The 19,070-nt window shown below is 41.4% G+C and overlaps 2 protein-coding genes across 3 annotated transcripts in view; both read left to right on the forward strand.

The window, feature by feature from the left end:
• Nucleotides 1–14,548, forward strand: part of obscna (obscurin, cytoskeletal calmodulin and titin-interacting RhoGEF a) — a 50,006-nt gene extending 35,458 nt beyond the window's left edge. The window contains exons 62-81 of the mRNA XM_058390272.1: nucleotides 1,530–1,698; nucleotides 2,952–3,063; nucleotides 3,275–3,475; nucleotides 4,719–4,779; nucleotides 4,913–4,990; nucleotides 5,070–5,242; nucleotides 5,429–5,455; nucleotides 6,100–6,252; nucleotides 6,336–6,381; nucleotides 6,703–6,780; nucleotides 6,864–8,520; nucleotides 8,766–8,906; nucleotides 9,014–9,136; nucleotides 9,296–9,463; nucleotides 9,573–9,678; nucleotides 10,244–10,483; nucleotides 10,648–10,871; nucleotides 11,190–11,286; nucleotides 11,644–11,793; nucleotides 13,230–14,548. Of these exons, the coding sequence (XP_058246255.1) occupies nucleotides 1,530–1,698; nucleotides 2,952–3,063; nucleotides 3,275–3,475; nucleotides 4,719–4,779; nucleotides 4,913–4,990; nucleotides 5,070–5,242; nucleotides 5,429–5,455; nucleotides 6,100–6,252; nucleotides 6,336–6,381; nucleotides 6,703–6,780; nucleotides 6,864–8,520; nucleotides 8,766–8,906; nucleotides 9,014–9,136; nucleotides 9,296–9,463; nucleotides 9,573–9,678; nucleotides 10,244–10,483; nucleotides 10,648–10,871; nucleotides 11,190–11,286; nucleotides 11,644–11,793; nucleotides 13,230–13,410 (4,185 nt within the window). The 3' untranslated portion in view covers nucleotides 13,411–14,548. The remainder of the gene's footprint in view (nucleotides 1–1,529; nucleotides 1,699–2,951; nucleotides 3,064–3,274; nucleotides 3,476–4,718; nucleotides 4,780–4,912; nucleotides 4,991–5,069; nucleotides 5,243–5,428; nucleotides 5,456–6,099; nucleotides 6,253–6,335; nucleotides 6,382–6,702; nucleotides 6,781–6,863; nucleotides 8,521–8,765; nucleotides 8,907–9,013; nucleotides 9,137–9,295; nucleotides 9,464–9,572; nucleotides 9,679–10,243; nucleotides 10,484–10,647; nucleotides 10,872–11,189; nucleotides 11,287–11,643; nucleotides 11,794–13,229) is intronic.
• A 683-nt stretch (nucleotides 14,549–15,231) lies between these two features.
• dmap1 (DNA methyltransferase 1 associated protein 1) overlaps nucleotides 15,232–19,070 on the forward strand; it is a 14,773-nt gene continuing 10,934 nt past the window's right edge. For both annotated transcript variants that reach the window (XM_058390617.1, XM_058390618.1), the window contains exons 1-3: nucleotides 15,232–15,390; nucleotides 16,364–16,468; nucleotides 16,934–17,025. In XM_058390617.1, the coding sequence (XP_058246600.1) occupies nucleotides 16,370–16,468; nucleotides 16,934–17,025 (191 nt within the window). In that variant the 5' untranslated portion in view covers nucleotides 15,232–15,390; nucleotides 16,364–16,369. The remainder of the gene's footprint in view (nucleotides 15,391–16,363; nucleotides 16,469–16,933; nucleotides 17,026–19,070) is intronic.

A 19,070-nucleotide genomic window follows, 5' to 3' on the forward strand; every position in this document is an offset into this window, starting at 1 on the left:
GAGGTTAGAGCCGGATTTTACTTTTTTTTTTCTTTTTTTGCGCCGCTATAAGCCATCCGTGAACTGTGTTTAGAGCGGAGGCCTTGATTTTCCCCGTGTATTGTTAAATGCACTTGTCAGCACGCGGGAACATGTAAGTGAACTCCCAGTGAGTTTTCACGGAGTGCCCAATATTCCTTTTCCTCCGTTTTCCCTGAGATTTTGTCTTTTTGTCCAGATTGTACATCGCCTGTGTTCTGTTTCGTTTTGAGGATTACTTTTTTCCCGTGGCCGAGTCCGTGCATGTCGTGACGGACCCGCGCAGTTGGTTTGAGAGGAGTCTCAAGTTTCCCTAGGCCGCGCGGAGTTTGGCTCATGTGTTGCTATTGGTGCCCTGCCATCCTGGCGACATCTCTTCGCTGTCTCGCCCCTGTTGTTCACATCACCATCACCAATCGTCACAAGTTATCACAAGTCATCTCAAGTCTCCTCATCAGTTTCATGGTTGCTACAGACTGGTACCGACATCTTCTGCGCACACACACACACACACACACACACACGAACTCTCTACAGACATAGATTGAGTCAATATGAGTTAAGCTGAATGTATATGAGTTAAGTGAGACTGGTTATTTTGAAGTAAGAACTGTTGTTGAGTTGATTTGAAGTGAATCATTTGTATTCAACTGCAAGAAGCATTTGTTTGGTTCAGGGCTCTGCTTATGCATCCAGTGTTATTGAAAGTCAATTTGTGTGGTTAATGCTGAACTTAGCTCTGAGAAGTCTGGGTACGAAGGGTTAAGTGAGAAGGTTGAATGGTTCTTCTATGTTAACTGCAATTTCATATAATCTGTTGTTAATTATTGTTTTATTTTGTTCTTTTATTTAATCAAAATCAACTCTTTTAAGTAATAAATTGCTAATTGTGATGGGCCTTAAAGTCTGATTATTAGTGTAACTTACCTTGGAGTAGTGGCGTCTCACTTACACTATTAGGTTTAGGAGGGTGGGAATGTGAATGTTTGAAGGATCTACCCATCATACACTTCAGGAAGCCACCACACAGACACTTACTCACCTGAAGCCTGCTTTTCCTATTCCTATATTTTACTATAGTGTAAGTTAAAACATATACACACCTAGTGCGTACTGAGACTAAATGATCCGGGGCAGGGACTAGGATCCTTTTGCTTTTAGGTCTTCCAAGGTTACCTAGTAATTTTAAGTCAAGGCCGATCACTTCGCTCACAAAGAGCAACTTGCAGTGGATCAAATTTTTTATACAACTGATGATTAAGGGTCTTGCTCAGGGGCACAGCAGTGGCAACTTATTATACCTGGGATTCAAACTCACAACCATCCAAGCTGTAGGCCAACACCTTACCCACTAAGCTACCACATCCCGTGGGCCTTCTTACTGATTCTAATTCTTTAAAAGTTACCAAGTTAAGGATCTGCGTAGTTTGTTTAGATGGTATAGAACATTAAGGCCAGTAAAGTCTTTGTGAAATTGAAGTCTCAGAATTCTTTGTTTGTTCTTACTATAGGACGGTGTTGAGCTCATCACTGGTGAACACGTGGAAATAAAGCAGAGTGGTGCTCGCTTTTCTCTCACTTTACTGAGCGTGTACTTTTCTGATTGTGGAACTTATACTTGTACAGCCAAAAACAGCTCAGGCCACACTTCCTGCCATGCCCACCTCACCATGGTTACAGGTAATGTACCATACAAAGCCTAGGGTTTACAAAGCCTAAGGCTGATTGGTTGCCCGTGTCCAGAATAATTACATTCAGAAACTACACAAAAACACCTGAAACTAGCCCAAAGAGTCAGCCCTGGAGAAGGTCACTGTGGAGTGCACACATTAGACATTTTAATCAGAACCTGGTATGGACATTATCCACTCCATAATCATTCTGATCAGTCCATCACACATAGAAACAAACCGGATAAATGATCACCAGCCATGTCACACATGTTTATCTTTCACAAAGTGACCATGTACCTACACTACCAGTGAAAAGTTTGGACACACCTTCTAATCCCATGGTCTTTCCTGATGTTTATTTCTTTCTACATTGTAAAACAATGCTGAAGGCGGCTGAAATCCACAATAACGTCCTTTGAACAGTTGATATTGAGATATGTCTGCTACTGATGCTCTGTAAAGCCTTCATAACGCCTCTAATCTGAGGTGCTGTTAATTGGTGATTTCTGAGGCTGGTCACTCTAAATGAACTTCTCCTCTGCAGCAGAGGTCAGTTTTGGTCTTGCTTTACTGGGATGGTCTTCATGTGAGCCAGTTTCATCATGGTGCTTGATGGGTTTTGCAAATGCACTTGACAATACTGTTCTTGCAAGAACTATTCCAGAACACCTGACCTTCGTGTCTTAAAATAACAACTGACTGTTTTTTGTTGTCATTACTTATGGATTACTGAAGTCCATGTGTGTTATTTCATAGTTTTGAAATCTCCAGGATTGTTCTAGAATGTAGAAAATAAGTCCCTAAACAAAAAACACTGAATTAAAAGGTGTGTCCAAACTTTTGACTGGTAGTGTATCTTAAATATCTCAATAACAGCTGAGAGAGAGTTTCTGCACTTACATTTTCCCTTTGTTTGCCATAGCCTATGTTTGTGGACACTTGTTTTGATGATTTCATTTAAAACACGATGTCGGTGGCCAAAGAATCTTTTTAAATCAATGTCTGAGGGCTTTCTTGTTCCTCACTGCCACTGATTGGAAAACTTGCTGACTTTATGTACAGAGGAATGCCATTAGGAGGCTAATTCATGCTTATTTGTACACTTTAAATAGAAAGTAATGTTAGATCTAACACTTTTAAGGGTTGCTTCTAACAGGACCCTTAAAGTCAATAAGTAAAACACTACAACAAAAAATGGTTCAAATCTTCATGAATGTGTGGCACTTTATGATACTGTATACATACCAACACCTTACTCAGGTCCAGTGGAGTTTGAGGAGGATGAAGAGGATGAAGAGGAGGACCGAGGGTTGGAGGTGGGCCGAAGGAGGAAACTCCATGCTGTTTATGACATCCATGAGGAGATTGGCAGGTAAAATTGACTCAGCACACTAATGCTAATTAACTGATATGTTTAGCTCCAAATGGCATGTAAGGAATAAAATATAATGTTATTTTATAATTTGCATCAATTGCAGAACAAACATTTCTGGCCAATGAGAATCCAGAATTCACCCATGCCATGGATTAGCTGGATTGTCTTTAAGTTAAAGTGATTTTAATTGTTTTTTGTTTATATACAGAGGCACGTTTGGGGTGGTGAAGCGAGTTGCACACAGGGCGAGCGCTGAGGTTTTTGCTGCCAAGTTCATCCCGCTGAAGAGCAGCACTCGCACCCGAGCCATTCAGGAGAGAGACCTGCTGTCCCGGCTCGCGCACTGCAGGGTGGCCTGCCTGCTCGACTTCTTCAGCACACGCCGTACCCTCGTCCTCATCACCGAGCTGTAGGCATCACTCAAATATTTCAGGTCTAGTCTAGTCCAAATCATTTACAACTGTCAATTTTTCGTTACTGATGAAAAGCTAACACTGTTTTGGCCAACACTTCACATTAGCGATCACATCATTTATTATTTTTTAATATTATTATTAATAGAAATTGAATCATTTATTATGCTTCTCGTAAGTGGTTACATAACCATTACATAAGTAACATCAGATTGTTTGGGCGTTAACGTATGTAATAGTTTTTACACTCTGGTTATTACAAGTCCAACAAACCCATAGTCAGGTTAATAAGCTGTTAATAAAGCTACTGCTCTACATCATGGAGAATTCTCCCAGTCTCACATGCAGGTTCAAGGAGAAGCAAGGTTCTCCATATTAGCACGAAAGAGAAATGACAGATTTACTGTGAGCTCTTTCCATACTTTCTTTTTCACAGTCTATTTATAGCAAAAAAACCCAATCCAAATATGAAATACAATGTCAAGGAAAAAGAGTCCTCCATGGGCATGTGGTAGCTTAGTGGTTAAGGTGTTGGCCTACTGATTAGAAGGTTGTGAGTTTGAATCCCAGATCCACTAGGCTTCCACTGCTGGGCCCCTGAACAAGGCCCTTCCGTTGCATAAAATGAGATAAATTGTAAGTTGCTCTGGTTAAGAATGTCTACCAAATGCCAGAAATGTAAATATGCATTAGGACAATGTGCTAGCTTAGTGGATAAGGTGTTGGACCTCTGAGCTCAAATCTTAGGTCTTATTGGTCCTCTGAGCTAAAATCTTAGGGCTACAAGCTTCAACCGCTGGGGCTCCCAAGCAAGGCCCTCGGCTCTCAATTGCTCAGTTGCATAAAATGCGATAATAAAAGAATAGTAAGTCGCTCTGGATAAGGGTTTCTGCTAAATGCGTAATTGTAATTCAAACTGTTCATTCAAACTCACACTTTTGTACACACTACTTCTCATTCTATATTGTGTACATACCTCACATCTGTATATATGTTAGTCACTTTCACTTTTTACATTTTTCTACTGCACTAATTTTCATACAAGTCACCTTATACAGTATTTATTTAAATTATTTATCTGTGTATATGTTTGCACCTGACACCAAGACAAATTCCTAGTACTGTAAAGTGCTCCTTGCTGACCCTTTACCTGGCAATAAAACTTTTTCTGATTCTGATTGTAATTTAAGCACCATTTAATCTATCTAGTGTCTTTAACAGGGTGATTTTTTTTCCCAGCTGCTCCTCTCAGGGATTACTGGATCACTTGTTACTGAAAGGATCAGTCAGTGAAAAAGAGGTAATAAACATTATACACATTATACACAGGTTCGAATAATGCTGATGAAAATACATTGTGTTCACACTGTGTGTGTGTGTGTGTGTGTGTGTGTGTGTGTGTGTGTGTGTGTGTGTGTGTGTTCTCACATTAGGTCCGGGTTTACATTCAGCAAATTCTGGAAGGGGTTGGATATATTCACAGTATGAACATCTTGCATCTCGACATTAAAGTAAGTGAGGGTTTGGGTTTGAATGTGAGTAAACTGCTCTGTAATCTTATTTACTGAAAATTCTCTTTTCGTCCTGCAGACAGACAACATCTTGATGGTTTCCCCGGATGGAGACGACTTAAAAATCTGTGACTTTGGCTTCTGTCAGGAGATCGACCCTTCCAGGCATCAGTACAGCATCTTTGGGACTCCTGAATTTGTGGCACCGGAAATCGTTCACCAGGAACCAGTGACGACAGCAACTGATATCTGGTTCTGTGATCATTTCCATTATACAATTTTAGGTTTATTGTAGACTCTCACAGAATGCAAGAGAGTGTTTTTGAGCAATATAACTTGACAAAATATGATTAGATTAGTGATTAGTGTTGGTTGTGTTAATTATACTACATAATGTATTATTAATGTATAATGTACTGATTTTTCTTATGATTTCAGGTCTGTTGGTGTTGTTGCTTATTTATGGTAAGAATAAAAAAAATGTACATTCTTCAAATTTATGATTGTTGTATTTTTTTCCCTATTGTTCTAACATTTTTGTTAACTTTGTATTTAAAGACTAAACCATAATAATTGCTACTTCTTTAAGGTAAACCTGTTAAACCTACAGAAAAAAAAACTTAAAATATGTAAAATATCCTACTTAAGAACTCCAGGTTACTCAGGAATTACCAATTATTCATTCATCTTCAGTAATTGCTTATCTTGGTCAGGAAGAGAGTCTATCCTGGGCACACTGTAAATGAGGCAGGAACACACCCTGAAAATGACACCAGTCCATCACAGGGCTCTTCATACACATATATTTACAGTTAGGAAGAATTTAGAGTCAACTATCCACCATCCAGCATGTTTACTGGTAGGTGGGAGGAAACTGGAGAAACCCCAGTGGGTGGAAACCCATATGGAAGCTTAAGATGAAACCTGGGACAAAATATCACAAATTACTTATTAATTAAGGTTGTGCCTATGAGTTGATGAGCTAAAAAGTTTCCTTTATTAACGTTTATTGCAATCGATCAATAAAGATAATTTTATTTCAAAGATGAACAGATGATTCTTCATTTTTCACCACATAGCTGTCGCTGTTTATGGTTTTGTTTGTGCAGTCTGACTGGACACTGCCCCTTTTTTGGGGAAAATGACCGTGCCACGCTGCTGAAGGTGGCTGAAGGTCTCCTGTATTGGAACCTCCCAGAGATCACCAGTTTGAGCGAACAAGCCAAGGATTTTCTCCGTGGAGTTCTACAGCCAGACCCGGAGTAAGATAGAATGTTGTATATTTCTATCTGACCTCAAGTGACCTGTGGAGGCTAAAAATGACTGTTGGTTTTATTCCCATCAGGATGAGACCATCAGCATTGGAATGCCTGAATGGCGAGTGGTTTCAGGTATATAAGCAACGTCTCAAAGATCTGTGTTTGTTGGTTTGAAATGAAAATAGGAAAAACACTGCCAAAAATTGAGATTTTTACAAACCAAACATAATAGTTCTGTATAGTACAGTATTCCTTCTTTAAAATGATCTGCCAGTAGAGCAAGAACATTTTAGGCTTGAAATTTAATTTAAAAAAATCCAGGAGAAACACTTAATAAACATATATATGGTTTATTGCAGTCTTTTGATAGGACATACTACAAATTTGACAACCTTCAAGATATTTTCCATAGTAAATTTGTAAAATAATCTCTTTTAAATCTTTCACATCTAGGGTTTATATGAAGAGAAGCAGTTTGACATGATTGATACAAAGAGTTTAAAATCCTTTATTTCTAGAAGAAAGTGGCAGGTAAGTCAGTATAGATCCTTTGTATAAACCCTTATACAACCTTGTGACCTTGTTAAAAAGGTTCTCTTCTCTTCTTCTCCCAGCGCTCTCTAACATGTCTTGGCTCAGTCCTGACCCTGAGGTCGATCCCGAACCTGCTGGATGCTCCACTATGCGAGGTCTCCATCACTACCCTGAGAGACCCTCGAAATACCAGCAGCACCTCCGTGAGCACTGGTTCCTCCTCTGAGTATGACGAAGCTGATGCCTGGGGCTTCTTCCAGAACCCTAGCCAGGAGGAAGATGATGACACAGAGGAAGATGGTATGGAACATTATCCGTATGCTGATCTTCCTAAACGATCCTTCGCTCTAAGAAGAGATGAGGAGGATGTAATATTGGGTCAAGAGCGAGAGCGGAGGGGTGCACTGATGATTCCTATAAGTGACCCACCCAGAGAGATGCCCTCACCTTCTCCTGAGCTGGTGAATAGGGAGAGAAAAGAAGATAGTAAGGTGACCAGTGCAACACCAATCCCCCGTGATAGTTTGATCAAGAGCACCTTCTACAACAGTGATGAACAGCTCTCACCCATGTCCGCTCGACACATGATGCTTCGGGACAAACTCCAAGCCAGGAAACAAGATAGAGGGCGCAGAACGCTACGCTCCAGCCTGTCTGGACGGTTAAATGAACCACTTATAGAGTATGTAGAGGATTCTCCAGATGTGGAATCTGGCCTTAGACATAGGCGAGGGTCCACACTTTTGTCCAAGTCTTGTTCTTTGGACAGAGGGGTGAGTCCCATCCATCCAAGCTCCCGCACTCAATGGAGGAGTAGGTCATTGGATGAATACACAGGAATCTCAGCAACTTCTATGGAGCACAGGACACTGAGAGATAATGCTGAAGATCTAGAGCTCAACCGTAATAACGTGTTCACAGATGAGGAGGAAGATGAAGCCTTAGAGGTTCCTTTAAATAGTGTATCACACAGTCAATCACAGTCTCACAAGATTACCATGGAGGAGCTGCCAGTAATCAAGGGGTCTCACATAGATGACAGCCAGTCACCCCCTGGAGAGGAGAAGCCAGCAGCCATGGGTAAAGAAGAAAATGTAGCAGGTTCACAGCTGTCTCTTGCAGAGTCCTGTGACCTTGAACATGACTCAGATTCTTCCAGCAAAACCAGCACTTACATTGGACAGCAGTCTCCCAGCAACCTCATTTCACAGAGACGCCATCGAGCATATGATGAATCAGAGGAGCACTTGGTTGCACCGTCATCAGGAAAAGCATCAGAGCTCTCTCTTACACAGGACTCTGAGGATGAGGACATGGAGAGAGTTCTCAGGAACCTTCGCCAAGCACCACTGCAACAGCATGCACACAGCACAACAATGAGCAAGAACAATGTCACACTGAGGCGAAGTTCCTCCGCAGTTCCCATACGCCCAGCATCGGCGACCCCAGTGAGCCGAGAGGTGCTTCAGAGGCACTCATCAGCTCCAGCTCTGGAGCTCAAACCCCCGAGTGGGAAGTCCAAATCTGGACTCATGAAAATCTTCCGCAGAAAGTCCTGGACTCCAGAACCCTCTGGCTCCCAGACACAGGAATCTGAAAAGAAGGTTGAGTATGGCTCAAGTCCACAGCAGAAGACCCCTCTCTTGACCTTGAGGAAGAAGATGAGGGCTTCGGCCTCCAGCATCACCAAGCTGTTCACCAGGCAGTCCAGTAAAGAGGGCAAGGAAGAAAAAAGGGGTATGACACACATATATAAAAAAAATCTGTTATAATCCTTGTTCTCCTCTGAACATCCACATTGTCTATGAAATGTAAGTTTTTTTCATTAAAGTTTATCATTTTATCATTTTCAGTGAAACTCTGTTTGGTGCAAATACTAGCTCAGAACCTCAGGAGTAGAGTTACCACTCACAGAATATGTTTGTTGATGGTGCTTGGAGATGCCTACATACTAACACATCTGATTATCTCTGCTGTACTAGGGCCCATTGTGAAGAATCCAGTTCCTCCAGAGAAAGCATCTGTCACTTCAGAATTTTATCCATCAGCTCCCTTTTCAGGAAGCCCTCAGAAAAAGCCAAAGTTCTTCTCTCTCAAAATGCCAACCTTTAAAAAGAGCAAAGGTATGGAAAGAACCTGACAGGGGTATTATTAGACACAAAAGGAACAACTGCAATCGTTCTTCATCATGAATTCCAGCCATATAAATCCTATCCAAACATTTCTCCAGGAATGCCAGCCCGACCATCCAAACCAGACGTGATCCAGCTGGCTAGCGGTGGAGCTCTGGTTTTCTGGAAGCCAGTGCGATGCACTGATCCTGTCACATACTGCATACAGTATAGCCTCAAAGGTAAAAAAAATGGGTCTCTATCACAACCTTGAGAGAACCTCGAAATACCAAAAAAATACCAGTGGTTTTAGGAAATTAATGCACTTTAGGGTGAATTCAGCAACCGTTTCACCAAACAACCCTACCACTGACTGTTCTCCTGATTCTCCTGGTTTCCAGGTGACGAGTGGACAATTTTGTCAGAGAATGTTACAGATAGTTGCTACATAGCTAATGCTTTACCTAGAGGACCCAGCTATGTGTTCCGTGTAGCCTGCATCACCAAAACAGGACCAGGACCTTTCAGTGATCCTTCCCCACCTGCTTTTATGACAATGCCAGTTGAAGGTGAGAAAACATTCAACTTTTTTTTACGTTGTTATGAGATTCACTTTGTTGTAGACTCCATGACAGGACAGCGTCTTTTATAAAAACCTGTGTTTTTTCTTCTCTGAAGACTCTCACATTCCTCTGATCCTGACGGAATCTACTGGATCCAAGATCACTGTGCCAGGAGGGCTTGGCTCAGAGAGGTCCTACAGCTTCCTGTCTGAGATCAACAGGTTTGTTATACACACTGGATTACCAAAGATTGAGTGTAATACACTTGAGCTGTAGCTGGGACTAACAGTGACCAGACACTTCTAATGGTTTAGTAAAAGACCTTGATGAATGACTGATTAGAATTCTGGAGACAAGGGACTTGGTGGTTAGCATGCTTGCCTTGAACATCCAAGGGACACCCATTTCAAGCGTCAGGTTTTTTATATTTGCTGCCATGCTGTGTGCATAGAGTTTGCCCCTCTGCCCCCCAGGTTTCCTCCAGGTACACCAGTTTCCTCCCTGAGTCCGTAGATATGCTTTGAAAGCTTATTGGCATCTGTAAATCGTCTGTAATGTACGGGCGTGTGAGTGTGTGTGCCCTATTATAAGTTGACCCCCCCCATCCAAGGTGTCCACCTTGTGCACCAAGCCCCTGGGATAGACTTGACTTTTCCCTTGACCCTGTATAGGATATGGTACTGAAAATAGAAATCGTTGGAACTCTGGACAGCGACCTCTGCTGGCTGATAGGGGAACTGTCCGGGTGCATTGTGAAATTAAGCTTGTGTGTTTGTTTTGCAATAGGGGTCGTTTCAGTGTGGTGACATGGTGTGAGGACAGCAGGAGCTCGCAGCCTCTGGTGGCTAAGCTGACTCCGTACGGCCCTGAGCAGAGGCAGCTAGTGCTGAGGGAGTATCAGGTGTTGCGCAGGCTGTGCCACCCGAATCTCGTCCAGCTCCATAGAGCCATCCTCATGCCCTCCTGCCTGGTGCTCATTGAGGAACTCTGCTCTGGACGAGAACTCCTACACAGCCTGGCTGAGAGGTGAGAGCCCTATGTCTACAGAGTTTACAAAAGACTGAGTGATGTCAAGATGACTAGATTTTAATTGGAATCTTGGGATCTTTTGTTGTCTTGGGGTGTCAATTCATTATATTAGTGTGAACATATCCACAGCAGGATGTGTTGTGTGTGTTTCCGTGCCGCAGGGACGTGTATTCGGAGATGCATGTGTGTGAGCTGTTAAGGCAGCTCCTGAGTGGTGTGGATTACCTGCATGGACGCCGCATTGTCCACCTCGACCTCCGCTCAGATAATGTGCTAGTGACTGACTGCAACGTGGTGAAGATCGTGGACCTGGGCTCCGCGCAGCCCTTCACTCCAGGCCACGCCCTCAACATCGAGCACATCAAAGAGATGACAGAGAGCAAAGGTGATACAAAATGAACAAATTTACTGTCAGGGCTTTCAAACTAAATATTCTGTTTGAGTCTAGAAAATTCTTTAAATCATATTTTTAGAGGCATCGTACTTTTTAGTCATTTAATGTTACATTTAATGTTCTGTGAAACAAGATTCCTAAGTAAGTAAGTTCCTAAATAGTGAACTAAACACAGAAACTCACTAGTACCAGGATGAACGTCTACTTCAGAAACTTCAGAGTGTTACAATATATATATGTGTGTGTGTGTGGTGTGTGTGCTTTATGTAGGATATTTTTTTCTGTATATGTGTGTGTTCTGTATGTCAGTTTACATTGTACTTCCTAAAGCTCCTGAGATCTTGCAAGGTCACGGTGTCGGACCCGCCACGGATATCTGGGCTCTCGGTGTTCTGGCGTTTATTATGTAAGTGAAAATATTTAATTAATGGTAGATGTCACTAGTGAATCACTCAGGATTAGTATAGGACTCATTATTGAATCATTTGGTCTTAGTATAGGAATCAGTAGTGAATCATTTGGCTTAGGATAGGAATCACAAGTGAATCATTTGGTTTTATGATAGGAATCTCAAGTGAATAATTTGGCCTTATAATAGAACACACTAGTGAGTTTTTTGGCTTTAGGATTTAAAACAGATCTCAAGGTCATGCAGAAAGTCATAATTATCTAATTTCACCTGAAATTTAAGTGAATGGACCTGATATAGTTATGATGTTGTTCTGATGTCATTTTTTCCTTCACCGGGTCTTCCTGCTCTCAGGCTGAGCGCCGACAGTCCGTTCCACTCAGATCACCACTGGGAAAGAGATCGCAATGTCAGGAAGGGTAAGATCCAGTTCAGCCGCTGCTATCCCGGCCTTTCGGAGGGAGCCATCAACTTCCTGAGGATCACGCTGAGCAGCAAGGCCTGGTACCTATTCATCTTTATCACAATCTGCTCACATTTTACACGTTAGGAAGCATTTAATCCACCAGAGCTGACGAGAAGAGAGTTCTGTGAAACTCTGAGATCAACAAGGATCCTCAGAAATCATTAACACAGAGGAGTATAGCCTTCTAGCTTTATTTAGAATAATTCAGAGTAATAAAGTGTAGAAAACTAAAATCTCTTTATTATTGATGTATATTTTTTTCAATCATTACTTTAATATTCATTATTCTAAATACATTATGTTTATACTGTATTAAAATTCTATTGTTATATATTCAATTTTCATATATATGTATAAGATTATAAATACACTGTTGCCAAAAGTATTGGGACACCCCTCCAAAACATTTTATTCAGGGGTTGGGCTCAGCCCCTTAGTTCCAGTGAAAGGAACTCTTAATGCTTCAGCTTCATACCAAGACATTTTGGACAATTTCATGCTCTTTGTGGGAACAGTTTGGGGATGACCCCTTCCTGTTCCAACATGACTGCACACCAGTGACCAAAGCAAGGTCCATAAAGACATGGATGAGTGAGTTTGGTGTGGAGGAACTTGACTGGCCTGCACAGAGTCCTGACCTCAACCCCATAGAACACCTTTGGGATGAATTAGAGTGGAGACTGTGAGCCAGACCTTCTCGTCCAACATCAGTGCCTGACCTCACAAATGTGCTTCTAGAGGAACGGTCAAAAATTCCCATAAACACACTCCTAAACCTTGTGGAAAGCCTTCCCAGAAGAGTTGAAGCTGTTATAGCTGCAAAGGGCGGGGCAACTCCATATTACATTCATGTGCATGTAAAGGCAGATGTCCCAAACTTTTGGCAATATAATGTGTTATTATAGGAATAACAGTAAAAAAACAAAATAGAATTGAATGGAAAAGAGAATGGAATTGTGTAAATGTGTTTATTTTGAAATTAAACCCTTGAATGAAAAACACAGTTCATCTATTTACCTGGTTTGAAACCAATAGGGTTTTTTTGTGGTCAGTTTCCAAATTTTGTGCTCATGAATACTCCAAAACACTCCTAAACACTTATAAACACTCATGAATGCTAATAAACACTAATGAACACTCATAGACACTCACTGACACTCATAATCAATCATAAATACCAATGAACACTCATAAACACTCATGAACACTTATAAACACTTGGCTGTGTTCTGTGAGAAGAATGATTTTTAGTAAAACTCATATCATCAGGTAGACAGAGGCAAGGCTACACTCTAAAAGCTCTGGTTTGTCAAAGGAAATGTTCCAGCTGTCTTTAACGTTTTTAACGTAATCAGACCCAGAACCGAACCCCAAGACACATCACGTGATCATTTATAAATGTTAGAGCCACACAGGCGTCTTACGTGAGATCTGAATAACTGCTGTGTTTTATTTCTGTGTGTGGTTCCTCCAGGGGAAGGCCGTCGGCCGCAGCGTGTCTCCAGAACCCGTGGTTACGAGAAGAACGAGGAGAAGCGTCCGAGCACGTGGCCTCCATGTTCTGCTTCTCCACTGACAAACTGCAGGCCTTCCTGAAAGAGCGCCAGGCGAAACGCGACCGCTCTCGCACCAAACTCACGCTGCCACTCAGCTAACCTTACAGCGTTGAACACCTCGGAGTTTCTGACTGGGACAGAGGAAGGACAGCTGACCACAAGACCTGAAATTCTTATGATTAACAAAACAAGCGTAAGAAATTATTAGCAAAAGATCTTATCCTTATTAGCGAATTATTAGCAAAAGACCTCTTTCTTAGCATGACATTAAGTGCTTATTAATCTAAAGCTAGTGTGACACTCCAGCACTTGAATGAAAATTTTAAAGTATTTTATTTGACTGAACAAGCTGCGAGAATGACTTCCTGAAATGTTTAACGATCAACGTGACGGAAAATGAAAAACTGTAGCTACGTTAATGCAGCTCGTCCTCTAACGCGTCGTAGAAACTGATCTGATCTTTGTTTTCTGTAAGCAGACAAAAACTCTAGGAGGATGTAAAGGGAGTGTGTTAGACCTCATCACACACACACTGTGAGAAATTGATGCTCACACCACAGTGAGCGCTCACATCATCGCGGCTCGTCTGCAGCTCGTTTGATAACAAGTTTTTAAGCCACCACGCAGATTTATTACATATTAAATATTAAATTACAGATTTGCTTAACATCAAGGTTTTTATTTACATTTATTTTGATCATTTGTGTTTACATACCTACACTAGACATTAGAGTGATTGGTTTTACTTAATGAAGAGCTATTCAGTGTGATACAGATGTGACCAGGACTGCAGTAAATCTGTCTTAAACTTCTTCTGCTCTTGTGTGAACGTAACTGCATTATTAATGGCATAAAAATGACGATTATGGCAACTTCGCATAATTTAAGTTGCTCTCTCTCTCTCTCTTGTTTCATCTGTGATTCGACGCTATATCAGGCACGATATTTTTATTTTTTAGATTCTCATGTGGTTGAATTACTTTATTAATATTTATTTATCTTGTTTTGGAATGATGTTTGATTTTCCAGATTTCGGAGACATGCACGCAGTTTGTTTTCTCTTTCAGGTAACAAGATGATCTCTGACTGTAACTAAAGAAATAAAGTTAATAGTCTGTCTGATATCACTGGCAATAGTTGTTTATAGTTGTTGTTTCTATGAACTTTATAGCTAGCTGCATTTATTAAACCTTAAACACAAACACACACACACGTGAAACTGACCCGGCTAAATAATAGACCCTAAACATCTTTTGGCTACAACTGTGCAAATTTCAACCAGTGATGTGTCGTTTGAGAATGACTCGGATCTTTGAGTCGGATCTCAAGGAAAAAACCTTGAGATCAGACTTGTTTGGTTTTACATGTGGTCAAGTCCACTTATGAATAAATTCATTTATATTTAGTAACTTAGCATAAATAAATGTTTTCATGGAAACTTCTTTTCATCCTCTGAGCTGTTTGTGTGAATCGTGTGTGAAGCGCTTGATTCTCAGGCGCGAGTGTGTGTGTAAATTAATAAATATAATTTAATTTATTAATTAAATTAATAATAATGTAACATTAATACAAAAAGCTCACTATTTTTGTTCAATGCAAAGAACACCCACAGCTGCTCATAATATCACAATTTTGAACCGTGAGTGAGCCGATAGAGTCGACTCTTAGTAGTGAATCGAGTCAAATGACACATTTATATCATACACCCCTGTACATCCTGCACCCTTGATTAAGGCAAATGGACGTGCCTAATTTTAGGAATCATTAAGTCTATGTTTTTTTTTTTTAAAAATAAAAAAAATTACTCTCCCATGACGTAAAGTCAGACAGTTTTAAATGTGAATTGACGTATTGTTGTTATAAATATTAAAACTACGTGTTAGCGACTTATTTTCAATCAGGCGAATACAAGAGCTACCTAAAGGTCCTTAGGGTGCAGGATGTGTTTGAGGATGTAACGTCACGGCGGTACACCGGTTTTGTTAGCCTGTTAGCATTGTATATACCAAAAACGACCATAAGAAAAACTGAAAATAAAAATTGTTTACGTGTTGGTTGGAGGAAAGTAACAGTGTAGAGGTAAGCGCAACGAACTGTCCCTATTTCTATATTTAAAATATACTTTTCCAAAAAATTAATTAGCATTTCCCGCCGATTAGCACATCAGCTAAGTTAGCTAGCTGGCTCGCGTTGATTTCTATGGGCCATCTTCTTTAATATTAGACACAGTATAATTAATTTAGAATTAAAAATAATTAACTAGATGTGATTAAAACGTGTTATTAATACCAAACAGTTAATTTATACATCCCAGCTCCGTTTATTAAAAAAAGAATAAGACGGTTTTTTTGCCTACGAACAAATCCATACTACTGTGCTAAATAGTACGCAAGGGCGGTTGCTATAGTTACCGCAAATGGCGTACTGTGTAGTAGAGTAGTAGGCTAGTGTGGACAGCTAATATTACACCGGGAAACAGCACGGAAATCGCTCCTTTTTCTTCTTATTTTAAAGATTTTATATAATATTGACTTATGTTTTATACGTTTTTATACGGACCAGTCTATTTTCTATAAAGTGATTTTATTTAATAAAATGAAAACAAATTGTGCAATTATGTAAAATGAGGAACTGGCACGTGAAGGAGCTCGCAATAATAATAATAATGACAATAATATTCAATATATTTATTATTATTATTATTATTATTATTATTATTATTATTATTACTATAAGAACAACACCAGAAATGCCCGTTATTATATGACGGTTTGGGTTTCTGATTAATACTGGTCTGGTTTTGTTTTACTTATTCTGACTTATTTTCTTAAATTTTAAGAACATATATTTATTATGTTCTGTATTTGGTACTGTACACATTTCAGTATCTTTGTATGTTTCAGTTTCATCAGCCTTTATTACATTTTTTTTTTTTTTTTAATTTATTTGCAAATTATGAATACTTTTAAGAGTCAGATTTGGTTGCTAAGCAACAGCTTGTAGAATAGAACAGAAACTCTTTGTGTGTGTGTGTGTGTGTGTGTGTGTGTAGGGGATCATGGCGACTGGTGCAGATGTGAGAGACATCCTGGAGCTGGCAGGAGGAGACAATGATACAGGACCGATCAGCAAGAAGGACATCATCAACTCTGACAAGGTTACACACACACACACACACACACACACACAGCTAATACATCCACATCACACACACACACACACACACACACACACACACACACACAGCTAATACATCCACATCACACACACACACACACACACACACACACACACAGCTAATACATCCACATACACACACACATCTTTGTATCTTTTTCTTTAGTTTCTTTCTTCTTAATTTTAGTATTTTTTTCCTCTGCATGACATTTCTTTTCTTCTTCTTCTGATTTTTTTCCTCCATCTTTCTTACCTTTGTGCCTCTTTCTTTTTTTCTTTTGTTCCCCTACTTCTTACTTTTCTTCTTCTTGTTTCTTTTCTCTTTTCCTTCTCCTCCTCCACCTCCTCTTCCTCAGCAGTGTACTGTGTGTGATTGTGTATGTGTGTGTGTATGGTGATGTTCATGTGACCTGATCAATGTTGTGTGTTTTTCCCTGATGTTTAGAAAAAGGTGAAGAAGAGCACAGAGACTCTGACGTTTAAGAGGCCAGAGGGAATGCACAGAGAGGTCTACGCTCTGCTCTACTCCGATAAAAAGTACACACTCTGAGCTGACCACTCAACACACACACACTCACTGCTTCATCCTCACACACACACTCACTGCTTCATCCTCACACACACACTCACTGCTTCATCCTCACACACACACTCACTGCTTCATCCTCACACACACACACTCACTGCTTCATCCTCACACACACACACTCACTGCTTCATCCTCACACACACACTCACTGCTTCATCCTCACACACACACACTCACTGCTTCATCCTCACACACACACACTCACTGCTTCATCCTCACACACACACACTCACTGCTTCATCCTCACACACACACACTCACTGCTTCATCCTCACACACACACACTCACTGCTTCATCCTCACACACACACACTCACTGCTTCATCCTCACACACACACACTCACTGCTTCATCCTCACACACACACACTCACTGCTTCATCCTCACACACACACACTCACTGCTTCATCCTCACACACACACACTCACTGCTTCATCCTCACACACACACACTCACTGCTTCATCCTCACACACACACTCACTGCTTCATCCTCACACACACACACTCACTGCTTCATCCTCACACACACACACTCACTGCTTCATCCTCACACACACACTCACTGCTTCATCCTCACACACACACTCACTGCTTCATCCTCACACACACACTCACTGCTTCATCCTCACACACACACACTCACTGCTTCATCCTCACACACACACACTCACTGCTTCATCCTCACACACACACACTCACTGCTTCATCCTCACACACACACTCACTGCTTCATCCTCACACACACACTCACTGCTTCATCCTCACACACACACTCACTGCTTCATCCTCACACACACACTCACTGCTTCATCCTCACACACACACTCACTGCTTCATCCTCACACACACACTCACTGCTTCATCCTCACACACACACTCACTGCTTCATCCTCACACACACACACTCACTGCTTCATCCTCACACACACACTCACTGCTTCATCCTCACACACACACTCACTGCTTCATCCTCACACACACACTCACTGCTTCATCCTCACACACACACACTCACTGCTTCATCCTCACACACACACTCACTGCTTCATCCTCACACACACACACTCACTGCTTCATCCTCACACACACACACTCACTGCTTCATCCTCACACACACACACTCACTGCTTCATCCTCACACACACACACTCACTGCTTCATCCTCACACACACACTCACTGCTTCATCCTCACACACACACACTCACTGCTTCATCCTCACACACACACACTCACTGCTTCATCCTCACACACACACACTCACTGCTTCATCCTCACACACACACACTCACTGCTTCATCCTCACACACACACACTCACTGCTTCATCCTCACACACACACACTCACTGCTTCATCCTCACACACACACACTCACTGCTTCATCCTCACACACACACACTCACTGCTTCATCCTCACACACACACACTCACTGCTTCATCCTCACACACACACACTCACTGCTTCATCCTCACACACACACACTCACTGCTTCATCCTCACACACACACACTCACTGCTTCATCCTCACACACACACACTCACTGCTTCATCCTCACACACACACACTCACTGCTTCATCCTCACACACACACACTCACTGCTTCATCCTCACACACACACACTCACTGCTTCATCCTCACACACACACACTCACTGCTTCATCCTCACACACACACTCACTGCTTCATCCTCACACACACACACTCACTGCTTCATCCTCACACACACACACTCACTGCTTCATCCTCACACACACACACTCACTGCTTCATCCTCACACACACACTCACTGCTTCATCCTCACACACACACTCACTGCTTCATCCTCACACACACACACTCACTGCTTCATCCTCACACACACACACTCACTGCTTCATCCTCACACACACACACTCACTGCTTCATCCTCACACACACACACTCACTGCTTCATCCTCACACACACACACTCACTGCTTCATCCTCACACACACACACTCACTGCTTC

Source organism: Hemibagrus wyckioides, linkage group LG05 (assembly GCF_019097595.1).
Source record: "Hemibagrus wyckioides isolate EC202008001 linkage group LG05, SWU_Hwy_1.0, whole genome shotgun sequence".
Classification (NCBI taxonomy): Eukaryota; Metazoa; Chordata; class Actinopteri; order Siluriformes; family Bagridae; genus Hemibagrus; species Hemibagrus wyckioides.